The sequence below is a fragment of the Notothenia rossii genome, assembly GCF_949606895.1.
Source record: "Notothenia rossii genome assembly, chromosome: 2".
Taxonomy (NCBI): domain Eukaryota; kingdom Metazoa; phylum Chordata; class Actinopteri; order Perciformes; family Nototheniidae; genus Notothenia; species Notothenia rossii.
Genome location: NC_136904.1, coordinates 28,096,810 through 28,113,839, shown reverse-complemented (window position 1 = coordinate 28,113,839; position 17,030 = coordinate 28,096,810). Strand labels below are relative to the sequence as shown.

The 17,030-nt window shown below is 39.6% G+C and overlaps 1 protein-coding gene across 4 annotated transcripts; it reads left to right on the top strand.

Moving 5' to 3' along the window:
• Positions 1–2,283: 2,283 nt before the first annotated feature.
• Positions 2,284–13,145, top strand: cpeb1b (cytoplasmic polyadenylation element binding protein 1b). Of its 4 annotated transcripts, none has more exons than XM_079666210.1 (12): positions 2,284–2,420; positions 2,636–2,807; positions 4,818–5,039; positions 6,815–7,044; positions 7,720–7,975; positions 8,103–8,216; positions 8,650–8,739; positions 9,302–9,438; positions 10,458–10,656; positions 10,946–11,040; positions 11,342–11,422; positions 11,744–13,145. In XM_079666210.1, the coding sequence occupies exons 1-12, from the start codon at positions 2,406–2,408 to the stop codon at positions 11,852–11,854; spliced, it is 1,722 nt and encodes a 573-aa protein (XP_079522336.1). In that variant the 5' UTR covers positions 2,284–2,405; the 3' UTR covers positions 11,855–13,145. The 4 variants fall into 4 exon arrangements, with proteins under 4 accessions (XP_079522336.1, XP_079522335.1, XP_079522338.1 ...); XM_079666209.1 differs by having other exon boundaries at positions 8,650–8,754; XM_079666212.1 differs by having other exon boundaries at positions 2,285–2,420; positions 2,636–2,735; positions 8,650–8,754.
• Positions 13,146–17,030: the final 3,885 nt, after the last annotated feature.

Below are 17,030 nucleotides of genomic sequence, written 5' to 3'. Positions count from 1 at the left end.
AATGAATAAACACCAACATGATCACTGTCATATTATAATCACTTGTAGGTAAGTAAAAATAACAGTATTAAATATAAAACAGAAACACACAAATCCACTTTGTCAACTTAGAAAACTAAACTAACATTAAAATTGACATGCTAACCTCCTGTTCAATTGATATTGTACATTTTGTTTTCTCAGTACACTAAATAAATAAGAATAGATTTGAATAAAAATGTCTACAAACTAGAAAAAAGGGACTTTGCATGTTTATTTCAACTTACTGGGTTGCCATTTGAAAGGTTGTGGTCACTGTGATTAATGTTTGTCAAAGAATCTGATCATACAGATGAATAAAGGTTTTGAATGTTTCTCCTGTCTCTCACTATGTCTCTCTGGTGTGGAAACTCAGATCGAATGACTGTAAATTTAGTTGGGTCTCCTACTGAACAACTGACACTTTGATTCTAGAACTGGTATGGTATAAGACATGGATTGGAATACTGATGGGAATATTCCAAAACAGAACATGTTATTACAGTAAGCCTAAATGAGTGAAAACAATATAATAACAAATTAACACGTCAATAAACAAAAAATAAAACTGCTTTGCCCTTTAGAGTTATCTGGCCAACATATTTATCATCACCTAGCTTTTTTTCGTGAGCAATATCACTAACCATCTTCCATTGGTGGAAAGTAACTAGGTACATTAACTCAAAAACGATATTGTTTCAACATAATTGTACATTTCTTGAGTATATCAATTTTTTTCTAGTTTATACTTTTACGCTACTACATTTCTGAGGAAAATATGGTACTTTTTACTCTACTACATTTATATAACGCCGACAGTTACTATTCACTTTTTTACGTGTAAAACATACATGACATGATCCAGTACTGTAATACAAATGTTCCCAGTATTTTCTGAAAATAACTCCACACTGAGAAACTACAACTTTCTAAAGATATGACATGTATTTGTTGGCAGTAAAAATATAAAATAATATGACATAGTAATAAAATATTCTAAGATGGGTCATACAGCAACATATACTGTGGTTTAAAAACATTATCCAAATCAACTCAAATGGAAGTGGGTGACATAGAAAGCCACAGTAACCTAACAATTGTAACATAGGACATTTTTTACGACCAACACTGATGGCCTTATTATTTTTGAGTTGTATCATGAATTGTATTGCTTGCCTTTTTTTACCTGCTATGCCACTTTTGCATCTATGCCACTTTTGCTGTAACAATGTACATTTCCCTGCTGAGGGACTAATACAGAATTTCTGATTCTGATATCGCATAACGCTCTATCCTTTATTTAGTATTGATATTTCTTTATTTGTGTGCCCATGTTCTTTTATTCTTTGTCCTCACTGAACTGATACTGCTGCTGCATAGACTTTATTTCCCATGTGGATCAATAACTTTCCATCTCTCCGGTCTTAAATTACAGAGGCTCTTGACTGATTGCATTCTCACAAAGCCTTTATTATTAAGTTATACTTAGAAATCACAACACAGTCAATTAAGTGAACATTTAAAATCCCTTTACAGTTTATCTACACTGATTTTATGAGCAAAGAGTATCTTATGTGAGTATATCCCTTAAAATGGAAACAACCCCATGTTTCTTTAACCCGCTGGGCAGTACTTTAACCTTAATAAAGGCCACCGTTTTGTTGATTTAAACCATCTTCACTCTGGGGCATCTTTGAACCTCAACCTTGGAGAGGAAGCTTGTCACCCTACTCCCCTAACTAATAGTGAACAGTACACATACTGTCATTTAACTCCAGTTAAATGTGCTTATTTTGCTACTTGTATGCTTTAAATATTGTATTCACTGTACACTATGATTATGTTTTTGTCAACATATGTTGTATGTTTTTTATGTATGATTCAAATATATTAATTAAAATGGAAATTCATTCTGATTGCTTAAGTGAAAAAGCATCCGTTCGTGAGTGTACTTTTGTCTTTTATTTATCTAAATTAAATTAAATTTGATGCAAATTAAAAGAGGTGTACTTGTGCTTCATGGGCCTATTAGTATTTGAATCATTTTGTTTGTTTTAAATTATGTTGGGTTAATCCCTGAACACTGGAAATACTACTTGTAGTATGTGTTAGTCCATTAATACAATATCAAGAATATGTATAAGTATCTTTAATATTAAATTGTTTAAATATTGTCACATTTGAATCGTGGTTGACACGTGATTATTATTTTGTGCGGTTTTCTCTCTGATGTGGGTCACGTGAGCAGGCCACGAGACATTCATTCGCTGAGCACACGTTCAACAAATTGAGACTAATTAGCTGGCTAGCTGACTTCTTAAATATGACCTTTTATTGATGCTAGCGGTTATAATTCGGACATTTCTCACAGGCTGTTAGTTCACATCATGGCTTTTTCCCTGGTGAGTTAAACACTAAATGTATTGGATTAGTCTAACGTTGACATTTGACCTTGTGTGTGACATGAAACTACCACCGACGTATCTCTCTTCTAAACTCTTAATTCCTATCCAAAATAATAGTTGAAAAACCAGCCTCATATGTGCTAACCTTGAGCTAGACTTCTAGCTTTAATCAATAAATAATTTCCCCTGTTTTTTGGTTTCTTTCTCTTCAGAGAAACGATCCCCGCAGGCCAGACAGCCCGGACTCGGAGTCTGCGGCCCTTTCGACCTGCAGCAACGCGGACATCTTTCGAAGGATGAACACCTTGCTGGGTAACGCTCTGGATTTCAGCGGTGTGTGCACCACACCTAACAACACCAGGGGAAAGCCAGACCTGCTGTGTGGTAAAGTCTGTTTAGCATTTTTCCACTCTGCAGCAGGTCGTCTTGGCTGCAATAAGCAAGAAAACTATAAATGGTTACTCTGGTGTATAAACACGAGGTTTCAGAAAAAACTAAATCCAAGTTAAGTCCCTCTACTGACTTTGAATTCGAGCTCAAATGGGAATATGTAATTGTATTAAAGTGTTTTCATGGATTTAAAGTGAGTGTTTTTGGTTAATGTAATTTGGTTAATACCAAATGTATTTTGAACACATTGCCATCAATACCATTTTGAGCAGAATATTTTGTGTTCATTTGTTTATTGTAGGTCCAAAGATAATCAACCAACTGCTTTTTTTGATATTGAAATATCACAATTTACCAGAATCCCCCCATGTGACGTCTTGACATTTCTGGTTCTGTCTATACCAAACAGTCCATAAACCAGATATCTGTATTTAAATTCTCAAACAATAAACACAAGCATTTGACCAGCTGAAAATTAAGATTTCTTTGACATTTCTCATTGACAAAGATCTTGCCGGAATTACATTTTCTGTTGAGACTTATTGGCAAAATGTGTTTGCTCTAGTAACCAGCACCCTATGTGTATATGTATGCATACTTAAATTAAAGATACACAACCTCTGTGATAGCTACTGAATTCCCCTGCTGCTGTTATGTGATATGCATTTTTGTTGTGGAGCCACATTTGGGCTAGAAACCATAAAATAACCCCACATGTTATCATGACTGGTTTGTTTTAACAAGATGGGATATTTTTTTCATTTTAAAAGTTTCATCCTCAAAGGAGTCCCCATCTTATCCAGAATGCCATCTGTTAGACCTCGTTAACCTTGTCATTATCATTCAGATGCCAGCAGCTGATTCATGCTGCATCGCAGATCTGCAGCATTGCAGCACATTGAAGTGTTTTAACCCCAGAAGCGAGATTGGCCAAGATTTTTGCTCAGCACAGTGTTGGCGTACTTTTTCTTGAAGTGGTCATTTGCTCAGGGCATTTCTGTAGTCTTGGTCCAGATAATGCAAAGATGTATACGCGGCTTGACATAAGATGCAGTATGACACTAGTGTGAAAAGTTACAATTGATACTTTGTTGCTGAAAATAGAGTTAAAATGATGTTGTGGCCTCTCTCCCCCTCCACCCTTGCTCAGTGTTGCTGAATCAGGGCTGCAGCTGGATGCTATCCAGGCCTGGAGGGAGGAGCTGGCAGTGCAAATTGCTCCGTCCTCATCATCTGATCAGTCAGCTGATTTTTGCCACAGCAAGGCTCTACATGCACAGTTTCTTTTTAAAAAACAGGAAAATAAACTTGTGTGTGATTTTTAACAAGCTATCTATATCTATTTTTTAATAACCAATTGAGCAGCATTAAGTGTGGTGTTTTTTTTATTTTAAACAAAGTCTGCTGAGTCATTTGCTCCCCTGCTGCCTTCCACCATGCTGCTGTAGCTCTGCCCCTCGCCTCGCCCTCCCTCCTCCTGCCTCTATCCGCTCGCTCAGGAAGCGAGGCTAGACGGAGTTAGCTGTAACTGGTAGCAGTGGAGGCTCTCTTCCCACTCACTCAGAGATGTGCTGTGCCTACCGGAGAGGAGAGTACTTCTATCAACAAACCAATAGCTCCAGCAGGAATTTGACATTACACAGTTGTTAGGGAAGGAAGCAGTGAGGTGGGGGGGAAAGCTGATGTCATTAGCAGGGGTGTGTGAGTGCATCAGCAGCCATGTCACATGCTGCTAGGTGGGTCAGTGATGCGGACAGAGATGCATGGCAGTTGCACCGTGCACAGAGGCAGCAGGTTAGCTCCCCCGTCAGCCAGGGTAGGGGGAGATGTGGTCGTGTTCAGGGAAGTTTATTTTTAAACAACATTTATTTTCACAGAAACTGTTTTGTGTGACTAGTTACTCCCTGCCCATTTCTATGCATAGACTGAAACAGTTCTTTCAGCTGCCTAACAAATTCTCTCCTCTCTTCTCTAAATCTCTGACCTGGATCTTTGATCGAAAAGAGTCGGAGCTGGCTGCGGTGGGCAGCAGGAGGATGCTCTTCCCAAACTGTGGTGGAATTCCCGGCTCCCAGGACACGCCGACGTCCCGGGGCCCTCCGGGTGTCGCAGACCTGGGCCTGGGCCTCCAGTCCCTCCGGCTGTCTGGCTGGGACAGACCCTGGAGCAGCCAGGATACGGACGCACACAGTTCCCCCTCCCAGGTTCAGACCAGCTCACCCTCCAGTAAGTACCACTGTTCTTGTTTACCTCGATGGATAAAAGGAATGATGGCAAAACCAGCAAATATGTTTTTAAACAATCAATGTCAGAGGGAGGTTGGTGGTTTTCTGAAGAGTTTATAAGCTAGATATTGTAACATCTGTGAGGTAGTGTGTCTTGACTTGTGTAGCCGTCATGTTTAGAAATATGTCGTGCATCATCATTACAGCAGTCTGTGTGTGGGAACAGACTGTAGCGTCAATAGGGAGGATGATGTGGCAGTTTTGCTTTGCTGCATCTCTAGCAATCCAGCAGGCAAACAAATACTCTAGTCGAGTTACTTTTTATTTTCCTTCAATGTATTGGAAGAGATGTGTATTGTAACAACAAGGTTGACTAATTTCTAAAATACGAAGTACCTGTTGATGACACTGATGATGCCAGGATGTTTTTCATACACAATATACCAACCGCCCCAAGTTAGCTGCTTATCATTTGAACCTGGGTGATGTAAATACTTATATCGAATGTTCACAGTTCTTAAATGAGTCGTCTTTGTGGAGATAATCAAATCAAGTTTTATTCATATAGCACATTTTAAAAGCGATTTTTGGTCGAGCCAAAGTGCTGTACATGTAATAAAAACACATTACTACAATCACAATAAAAGGCAATAATTTACAACAGAAATATAAAACACAGGAAATGTCAGGAGTCGTGCTCCGCTCTGACTAGAAGGCCAGAGAGAAGAAGTGAGTCTTTAGTGAGGATTTAAAAACCCCTAGTGTCTGGGCCGACCTCACATGGAGGGGCAGAGTGTTCCAGAGCCTAGGGCCAGCTGCTGCGAAGGCTTGGTGACCTCTGGTCTTGGGCACTGGACTTGGGCACTATCAGCAACAGCTGGTCAGCAGATCTTAAAGCTCTGGCTGGGGTGTAGCGCTGGAGGAGTTCGGCTCTATAGGCCGGAGCCAGCCCATTTAGTGCTTTGAAAACAAATAAAAGGAGTTTAAAATCAATTCGGAACCGAATTGGAAGCCAGTGTAGTGAGGCCGGAATTGGGGTGATGTGGTCATATTGCAGACTGTAAAGGCGCCCCACCTGCCCTGACCCATTTGCAGTGCTATAGTTTGATCGCTGCATGTCCATACCCACCCAGCATAACTTTAATTTAGAGCTTTCTGAACTGGCCCGGTATAAAGTCTGACAGAGCTTTGACTGCGGCCTAAAGCTGAATAATACCCCTCAGTGCCACATGTTTACTGTTAAAGACAATACACCTGACTCTCTTTGTTATCGGAGGAATAAAGCTGCTGGTTATAGTTCAGGAGCTAGCCTTTGTTTTTGAAAGGTGATGGATTAGTTGGCCTCCAGTTTATAAAATGTCAACTTCTGTGACAAGGTTGTGTTCCAGGTTTTAGTCAGCCAAGTTGCCAAATATCAAAAGTAAAACTGCTTTAAGCTTTGCCTCAACTGTGTGTTGCTGTTGGCAGCCAGCTTGTGCACCTGCACATTTTGGAACATTAGAAACCTACATTATGTGACTTTGCCCCTGATTAGAAACCTGTTTTGCAACTTGATGAACAAAGATGCAAATGTTAGAAACTTGAATCTGCAATTTCTGCATGCCTCCTCACGAATCGATATTGCTCTGTAGATTCAGCACACACTTCAGTTTGCTCATCCTCTTGCAAAACAAACGACATCAAACAAGCTAAGCAGTAATGCCACCATGGCTACATGTACAAAAATGGCTGAATCATCTTAATAAGAATATTTATGGTGTTGTCCTTTTCCTCCAGTGCTGGGTATACTGAGCAGCCCCTTCAACAGCCTCCTTGGGAAGCCCCCAGGCTACCTGCCCCAGGAGTCCATGAGCATGAGTGCTGACTTCCTGGAGAAGTTTCCCACCATGGCTCGCATAGCAAACCGCCTGGACTCCAGCTCCTTTTTAGACTCTCGCTCCAACAGTCCTGAAGACTCTGAGACCAGCGGCTTCAGCTCTGGCTCTGATCACCTCTCTGAAATTCTGGTAATGATACTGGTTCTGTGATCCCTGTTTATTATTGGATTGCTCAGTCATAGGGACATTTTCTTTTAAACATAGATTAACCCGCTGGTTTGACCTTAAGCCATAAATGATCAGTCGGGTGGGCCTTTACTTAAAATGCGCTCCTTTCCTACCTCCCTGTAAAATGCATATTTTTAGTAAGTCATCTTGGCCCTGTCTGATTTGTATTAGCTTTTTGTTGTTTATTCAATTGCTGCACTTGGTTTATCTATTATGATTCATTCATTAAAATGTAAATTTCCAAAGCACTAAATCGTTTTTACAAGAGTTTCACTTACAGAACTATTGTATGTACTTCCTCAGATAACTTTTTTTTTTTCTGTTGAGCTACCCTCAATTAATCAACACTTTCTACAATGATGTTCCATATTGAAATCCAGTGGCTCTAAGGGCGCCTCATACAATCAATCAATCAATATTTATTTATATAGCCCAATATCACAAATGTTACATTTGTCTCGGTCGACTTCACAGTTCAGTTTCACATATATGGCCGTTGTCATTAGCCAGTCTTTAACTTTTTGTGCCAACATTTTCTGAGAACATATGGTAATCATTCAAACTCTATACGCTGATCATATTTTAAGTATTTTGTGTTCAGTAGGGTATAATAATCTTGACATGTCTTTTCTCCAGTCGACTCTGCGGATTTCCCCTCCTCTGCCTTATATGGCATCAAGCATGCAGAAGGACCTGCTGCGGCTGGGCGGGCGTCTGGACCCCCAGGACTCCGGCTCCCCTCTGACTCCACCGCCCAGCGTCAGCCCTGCCTCCGGCATTTCCCGCCGCTGGCGTAGCAGCTCTCCCTGGCCTGGTACAGACATGCTGGACCACCAGCCTGAAGATACGTTCAGCATTGAGAGGGAGGCCCGCCTGCACAGACAAGCTGCAGGTGAATCTGACTTCAGTCAAATGTTGTGGTCTCTAAAGCTCACTCGTAATGCATAAGTCGTGGCTTTGTGAAAAAAAAGATGTACGCCAGAATTTTTGCTTACTTTCTTTTCTTCTGGACGTTTCAGCTGTGAATGAGGCCTCGTTCACCTGGAGCGGCCAGCTGCCTCCCAGGAACAACAAGGATCCTCTGTACTCCTGCAAGGTCTTCCTTGGTGGTGTGCCGTGGGACATCACAGAAGGTAACTGCTGCTTTATTGTAATTTGATTTGATTTAAAAAAAAATCTTTCTTTTAGCTGTACTTCTGAGCACATGATGTTCAATAAAAAACTTAAAAAGTTTAACTTTTACATTTCAAAAGTTGACAGGTAGTTTGATGAATATTTTGGTTGGTAAAACTATCGAGGGAATAAGGAATTTCTAATAATAAGAAAAAGATGCATGTTGTAAAAGTCCTTTTCTTTTATTGAGGCTGGACCACATGACTCTTCTGTTGACTAAACATCCTTTTAACTTTGTTCACCAGTATTTTGGTGACCCACTTAGAAAAATATCTAGTCATTCAACCATTGAAAAGTTGGAATCAAAAAGCGGAGAATGATGCCAATGTACAGTTTTTGATGTAATAGTTCAATATGAATGAACTCGCACATTGAGCAGCTCTCTTCTTACAGCCGGCCTGATCAACACCTTCAGCGGATACGGCCCTCTGAGTGTGGAGTGGCCTGGTAAGGATGGAAAGCACCCTCGCTGTCCTCCCAAAGGTAATGTTGCTAAAGGTAACAACAGGCTGGTAGGCTATTTCTGTTCCTTCATGGTGTAAGGGTGGCACAGAGGTGAGCACACAGCATGTTGGTGAGTTTGGCTGGAGGTCTCTACAGCTACACAGGATAGTGATAATGGGAATTTAAATGTAGCGTAGATGGATCTAGGTGACTAAACATGAGTATGCTTCATAATAATGAGACCTGTAGTAACTGACAGCTTGTGAAAGCTTTTATTAGATTCTGTGATTTTTCACTGATCACCTATTCGTCTGTTGGTCTAACAAAATAATGTTTGAGGGTCTTTTTTAGGAATGATCTATTTATTTTCTGATGCAGTGTTCAAAACAAATGTCTTCATCATTTGAGATGTCTACCTGCTGCATACATTTTCTTTTTGTATGGCTTATAGACAATTTAAGGAGAAATTAACTGCCATGATGATTTTAACTATGGATCATTTGTTGAATACTTTTTGCTTAATAAAGGTTCAACTGAACTGAAAATGGATAGATGTATATTCAAACGCACTGTATATCCTAAAGTTTTGTTTGTTATTTAGGGTATGTTTACTTGGTGTTTGAGAACGAGAAGTCTGTGCGGGCGCTGCTCCACGCCTGCTCCCAGGACCCCTTCCACCCCGAGGACAGCAGGGAGTACTACTTCAAGATGTCCAGCCGCAGGATGAGGTGCAAGGATGTGAGTAGTACAGTTCTCAGGAAATGTTCTTACCCTCTAAAGTGTATACTTGAGTCTTTTCTTTTCAAGGTACTTTTTACTTCCACTTCAACAGTATATAAGAGTATATTTGAAAATATATATGTTTTTAAACACAAAGACAAACATTTAATTTTTCCACCTTATCAATAATGACAACATTATGAAGTTTGAACTATTGCTTCAGTATTTTTTACTTGGCACATTAATCGAGGAGGAAAATGAGTTCCAGTCAAACAATTAAATATGACCACCTACTACATGAATGCATGATTACGAAATAAATGTAATGTAGTTACAGGGTGCATGTTCCTACACTAAGAGTACATTTTCTTGATTAAAGTTACATTCTTTAACTTAAGCAATATGCAGGACTTAAACCTGTACCAGTGTTTGTGACGATTGTACCTTTCCTTTAGTCAATTAAGTAAATGTGGACCCTTCTTCCTCCAATGACTGCAACATGGAGTTGCCAATGTTCTTACGATATCCACACCCTGATCTCTTCTGCAAACTGCTGCTCAGCCCTGCAATTAAATACTTACCCACTCCAAAATATTACAAATACAATTCCCCTTTTTATTGCCAAAGCACAATAAAGCTAATTAAATTAAACGATCCAACAGAAAACTAAATTGCATAATTTATAATCTATTAATTGTTCATAATAAACAAATAAAAAAATAAAAAGCTAAACATTCCAGCAGCATATGAGGGAGCATTTGCTGCTTTTCTGATTTTAGACTTGGCTATGAATTTTGACAACAATTATACTTTAAATAATTGACTGTTTTGTCGTCCAGCTACACTGTAATGAGTATTTTCAGGTTATTTTTATATAGGATTTAATCTTCCATGAACGAAGTTGCAATGTTTGTGCAAGAACATTTTAATTGACAGTGTAGAATAAAAAAGAAATTGGTATACAAAACAGTCCGAAAGGTAAATAATTAAAACTCATCAAGAGAATTAGTTGGGAGTGACTCGTGTTCTGGTTTCAGGTGCAGGTGATCCCCTGGGTGATCTCTGACAGCAACTACGTGCGTTGCCCCGCCCAGCGTCTGGACCCCAGTAAGACGGTGTTTGTTGGGGCACTGCACGGCATGCTGAACGCTGAGGCGCTGGGTAGCATCATGAACGACCTGTTCGGAGGGGTCATGTATGCTGGCATCGACACGGACAAGCACAAGTACCCCATAGGTGAGACCCCTGTGTGCCTGCAGTCTGAAGACCTCTGGTTGGCTTTGAATGACATAGTAACTGGTATAACTTCAGTCCTTTGCACTGAATGAAATAACTTCAGAAACAATTGGGAGCACTTACTGAGTCACATTCATAACCCTACATAGACAGGAAGCAAATGTAATGTTTTAATGGGTCGGGTCCTCGAGATTATGATTTTATATTTTTGGATCATTTACAGTTCTGACTATTGAGAAATCAGAGAAGGCCATGAAATGATTGTTTTTATAAATATGGTCTCTTTCAGGCTCTGGACGCGTCACTTTTAACAATCAGCGCAGTTACCTGAAGGCTGTGTGCGCAGCATTTGTAGAAATCAAAACCCCCAAGTTTACAAAGAAGGTAAGATACTTTCCAGCATGGTTTACTACGAATTTGCGTGATATATCAAACTACCTGTCAGCATATGAAGACATTTTTAAATTAGCAACACTTTTACTGAGCTCACATTAAGGCATTGTATTTTCTAACTGTAGTTAGAGATGTAAACTATGATTCGTTCCCCTCTGGTTATAATCCTTAATGTCCCTGCTGCTGTTGGGGAGAGTGACAGCCTTTGACTCACTTGTAAAAAAAATAAGTACAAATACCTTATCAGTTGATGATCACTTCGTTGTTGCCCCCCCCCCCCCCCCCCCATCAGGTCCAGATTGACCCGTACCTGGAGGACTCCATGTGTCAAGTTTGCCTTCGCCAACCCGGGCCTTTCTTCTGCAGAGACCAGGTCAGTGGAACTTTCTCCTGCTAGCTTGGTGCTGGTTATGAAAAGTAAAACATTTAACCCAATTCTGATAAACGTATTGATAAATTAAAGGACTGTTCATTATAAGCTAGTTTTTATTGTCATGGCAATTAAAAAATATTTAGTTTACAATATCGGCAAAGAGGGATTGTTATTGCAATAGTGCTCTCCTTTTGGGTTTTACCTCAGATTAGAATGGACAGCATTTGTATTGATTGTGCATACTGTCTGACTTCAGTACAGCCATATTGCTGTTAGACTAGCGCCACGGGTTAACCTGTTAAATGTGATTTCTTCCCACAGGCCTGCTTCAAGTACTACTGCCGCTCTTGCTGGCACTGGCAGCACTCCATGGACATCCTGAGCAACCACCGGCCCCTGATGCGCAACCAGAAGAACCGGGACTCCAGCTAGAGCAGAGGAGCACACTCTGAAGGGGCCCCTCTGGAGGGGGGCGGCTGCCCGCCAAGGAGAGCACGTGTGCCAGGTGTCCCTCTGCACGAGGGCATCGCGGCACTCCACCAGGCACTGGGGATATCACTGTAGAAAATGTTCACTTTTGCACTTGCTACTTTTTTGCTGTTCACAGTGGCACAGTGTTGGGATGACAAGGGGCCCTTCACACTTATGCATTCTCTCAGACCGGTGGCCGGACAGACAGTTGGGAGTCAGCCTATGGTTAAGAAGTGGATGAAAATGCCCTTTTTTGTTTTCTTTTTTGTTTACTTGTGTGTTTACTTGTGTTGCATAGTGAAGAGCATCACGCAAGTCTCATGCCGTTCATTGGCAAATGCCATACAGTGCCTTTAAATTTTTATTTTTCTTCCATGCTCGCTCCCACTCTCCCCTACCCCCAGTTGGCATCTGTTTTTCCTGTGCAAGCCAACTGGTGTTTCTTACTTTTGGGAGTTAAACGTTGGGCTTCATTTAACCAGTCGCATTTCAGACATTTTTATGCAGTTTTTTACTAATTTGTACACACGGTTTTAAGTCATGACATGAACATTTTGAATAGAATTCTACCAGGCGGCCGTTTTGGGAAAATCCCCCTTTTTTTTTTTCTCATACATTTTTTTCTTTTTAATTTGCCCTCCTAAACTTCAACTGAATGGGCACAAAATGTTGGAAGTAGAACTTTAACTTGCTTTGTTGGTCCCGTTATATTTAATGTGTTTACCGATAGTACCTAATATGCATCAACTGGGCAATCTATCATTTCTCAAGCACCTGATGGATCCTGTTGAGAGCAGAGTGAATGAACATTTGACTGTATGTAGTTTAATTTTTGCACTTTTTAATTTGCACGTGTGGAGAGGTGGCAGTGGTTTTTAATCACTTTTGTACATCAGCAGGGGGACTCGCCTATTTTAAAACAGCTGCTTGTTTCCTGTTGAATGTAAGAACTTCCACTTAGCTGATAATACCTTAAATCTATCCAGAGCTTGAGTAGACCAAGTAAATGATCTCACGCTTTCTTATCCCATTATGCCTTCCTGTTCCAGTTGGACATAAATGCATAACAAGCTGTGTGCCAAAGACAAAGTCTTTTCTTTATCCATTAAGTTTGTCATGCTGAGCTTGTTGTCCCTTAGCCCAGCTGCTTTTTAGAGTTTTGAAAGTCTACCTCATTGTGGTCTGCCAAGTTTGCTGCTACTAAGTTGTGGAGTATGTTCAGATTGGGCACAATAAAGGTGTTTAAGCATTACCTGCTGTGTCCGACTCTTCTCTTCTGGGTCATCTCTCTGGTCAAGTCATCACTGTCGGTTCTGTGAAATCTTAAAGAAAATAAGGTCCATGCATCTCAAAAAGACAAGACTATATGCTAGATTATTTCTAAATGCTAATTTCAGTAACTGGGCAGGTGCCCATGACAACGTTACAAGCATTGTACCTACAAAGCTTGTGACAATGTCACATCAGCAACACATTAAAGTCAACAATCAGACGAGTTGTGCAAACTCATTTTATAGGAAACATTTGACACTTATGCTTACCACTCATTACGAATACTAGTTTTTATTTCAGTGTGCTTTAACATTTTGATAAACCACTTATCTCATTTTACATGCTGGGCTGAAATGGACTAAACATAGATAACTCAGCCTGACTAAGTCTGGCTGAAAAAACTGGACCAAATATAGAATATGTTAATTATTTCACACAAAGGTTTGACAATATATGACTATTGATGTACAAATAACACTGTCAATTGTCTAAAATAAGAGGATTAGATTACTTAGGCCAATTTACGAACATGTTGTGACTTGACTTAGGCCTTATTACTTCTGGAGTAAGTGACTTAGGCAAAACAGTGCACTTCTCTTTTCCGCATTACTGTGACAGACCATGGGGCTGGGTCAGCCACAAACAACAAATGCTAGAAAAGAGGACTCAGAAAACAGAGGGCAGTTTGGCTGTGGTTGGCCCTTAATTCAATATAGCAACTCCAATGGTACAACTTAAATCACTCTAAATAAAACAAAAGGCAAGTAAATCAAACGCTGAGGAGACATGTGCCTCTCCTCACTTCCCCCTTCAGCTGTTCTTTGCTGTTTTTTTTAGCTAACCCCTTTTCCATTTAAATCAGTTTCTCCCCTGAACCTTTCTCAGTCATCTTGGTGTGTGGGTCTTGTGAAGTTAAAATTGTGAAATTACACAACATTTATAGCCTAGTAAACATCACTTACCAACAGGGGACAAGAACCATGAAACCTGAACCATGAAAATAACTTAATTTATCCGTTAGTTTTTCTTTCTTCTTGAAGCAGCCATTTTGTATAGGTTGTCAAATTGCCTAAGTCACAAGACAATGTGACTTAAGCAATTATCTTTTTTAAATATATTGCCTAAGTCACACTCTTGATTATTATACTTGCCATTATACTATCAGGGTAGGAACAGCACTATCCTTTAAATAAGGATGTAGGCAATTTTACCAGAAGGTGGCTAGCATCAAGAAGAGATGATTTAGGCAAACATTTTCTCCAAAATATGACTTAGGCCATTAGTTTAAGAAAGTGACGATATCTGAATTGATATTTTGAACATACTACTACAAATTACTCCTGAAATACTATGACTTTTGTCATATTTCCAACATACGACTTGAGATATTTTGTACATACTATGACTTTTTTTCATGACATTTTCAACAATTACTTAATTCTCAAGATAACTCTACATTACATGCACTTTATTCATATTTTTCAACTCACTATGCTATGACCAAACTGACTTTTTTCATATTTTTTAACATAGTAAAATATTACTTTTCACGATATTTTCGACTTACTATATATCTTATATATGTCTTTTTTCATGAGATTTCAGAGATACTATATATCATGTCTTTTTTCATATTTTTCCAGTTACACTCAGGCTGAAGTCGAATAGCCCATTTAGCTTAGGAACCTTCCTAACGGAGTGAAATGACCCGGAAGTCCGTCAGTGGCAGCCATGATAAGTGCCGATCAAGCCCCCAGGAAGTGCGCCGTAGTCTGATGAGAATATTCGTTGTGGCCAAACGGCGGTACTACACTTCCGTTTAGTTGCTGGTCCCGGAAACACTTTTTCCCATTGACTTACATTGGGAAAGAGTGGTCTGTAACTCGTTGGATAATTTTTTTTTGATTAAATAAACTACCCAGGATGAACACTTGTATAGCCCTTATTAAAAACATTCGTTCCTCATGTTGTACAAATGTGCTCATAACGTTATTCTGAGAGTTATTTCCCTCTGCATTATGAACGCGCATCTAACCCACGGGACCGCGCCGCCCGTCACGTTCATGTGATGTGATTTGTTCAGTACTACACGAGTTTTACCTTGACCCATGGATGCACAATAAGAACGGACCCATATCGTCTTACAGCCATCCCACGTAGCTGTAATAATGGACATATTGCACATGTTTGCTGTAATTCATCATTTGTAAAATATTATACTACATGGGCTGTATGATGTAAATCTATTATTAAATAAAGTTAATATTACAGACGTAGATTAACGTCCCTGTAGCTTCTTATTGCACTTGCAATATAGCCTACCAATAAAGGAGTTGAACGTTGCTGTTTGCTATTACTATAATATCACGCAGGGATAAGCCAGAGTTTACAACCTTTGCATGTGGGCACAACACGTTTTGACCCAGATTAATTAGCTATACCATATGATATCGCCCGAGGAAGTCGTCATACTTATAGATATATAAATATATATGTGTCAAAGCTCTAATCAAATTAACAGTTGTATTAATTATACTTGTATATATATATATATATATATATATATATATATATATGTATATAGCCTGTGTTGTATATCTATACACACAAATGAACAACCTTGTGTGTGTCAAATAACTAGTTGTATTGTAGTGTTTACTTTAGTGTTGTTTTATGCTTATCCACATTTTGATTTCAGAGCACATGAGAATGCTGGGCACAACATAAAGCTCAACAGTGCTGCTGGCAATGCTGAACAAAACCATGTAGAGTTATAATATTTATTCAGTTGAAAAAGTCAAAGCTCTACGAAAATGTTATTAAAAATACATAAGGATTTCAGGTAGAAATCAGCATTTTATATAGAAATTCATAAATATAAGAAATGAAACCTAAAAGACATTAACACAGTTAACACATGTATACCTCTGATGGCTGGCGTAGGTGGAACAAATAGTAACAACAAATGTAAATACAATTTATATAGATTAAAAGGTAATATATATAATATTGATTGCAATTATTATATTAAAAAATCCACCAAACATGATCAACAGGAAAGCCCTCTGAAGGCATTTCATGGTTTGAAAAAAAGTTGAGGATGGGGTCCAGACAGTTCAATCAGGAGAGACTTCATTTTGTTTAAAGAACATTTATTGACACATGTCATATGATAAATGTTAAGTCTTTGGCGATTAGACCCTGATCCTGAAATCTTATATCTAAAGCGGGAACCCCCCGGGGTCTAGACACTGGTGATGATGATGCTGAAGATCTGGATTTGATGAGGAGATGGGATGAAGAAGACCGCAACCTCACTGTCCATTTTATTAGAAACCCCCCAACCACAGGCCCGCACCTCAACCAGCATCACTGTGCAGCTCTATGATTGGCAGAGAGACGGGGGATGCCAGAGTGACACCCTCAGCATCCTATACACTAAGGATCGCTACAAGCTGTTTAACCGCTCGTTAAGGCAAATATCTAATGAGCCAATCACATGGCAGCAACTCAATGCATGTAGGCATGTCTGGTCAAGATGACCTGTTGAAGTTCAAACAGAGCATCAGAATGGGGAAGAAAGTAGATTTAAGTGACTTTGAACGTGGCATGGTTGTTGGTGCCAGACAGGGTGGTCTGTGTGTTTCACTAACTGCTGATCTACTCGGATTCTCACCCTCAACCATCTCTAGGGTTTACAGAGAATGGTCCGAAGAAGGGAAAATATCCAGTGGGGGATATTTTCTTTGCACACTCTGGGCCCCGTAGTACCAATTGAGCATTATTTAAACGCCACAGCCTACCTGAGTATTGTTGCTGACCATGTCCATCCCTTTACAAATGGGTACAGTGATGGCTACTTCCA

Coding starts and splice junctions, on each gene's coding strand:
- cpeb1b (XM_079666209.1), top strand. Junction 10,657..10,945: donor CAAGCACAAGTACCCCATAG/GTGAGACCCCTG, acceptor GGTCTCTTTCAG/GCTCTGGACGCGTCACTTTT. Junction 11,423..11,743: donor CTTTCTTCTGCAGAGACCAG/GTCAGTGGAACT, acceptor TTCTTCCCACAG/GCCTGCTTCAAGTACTACTG.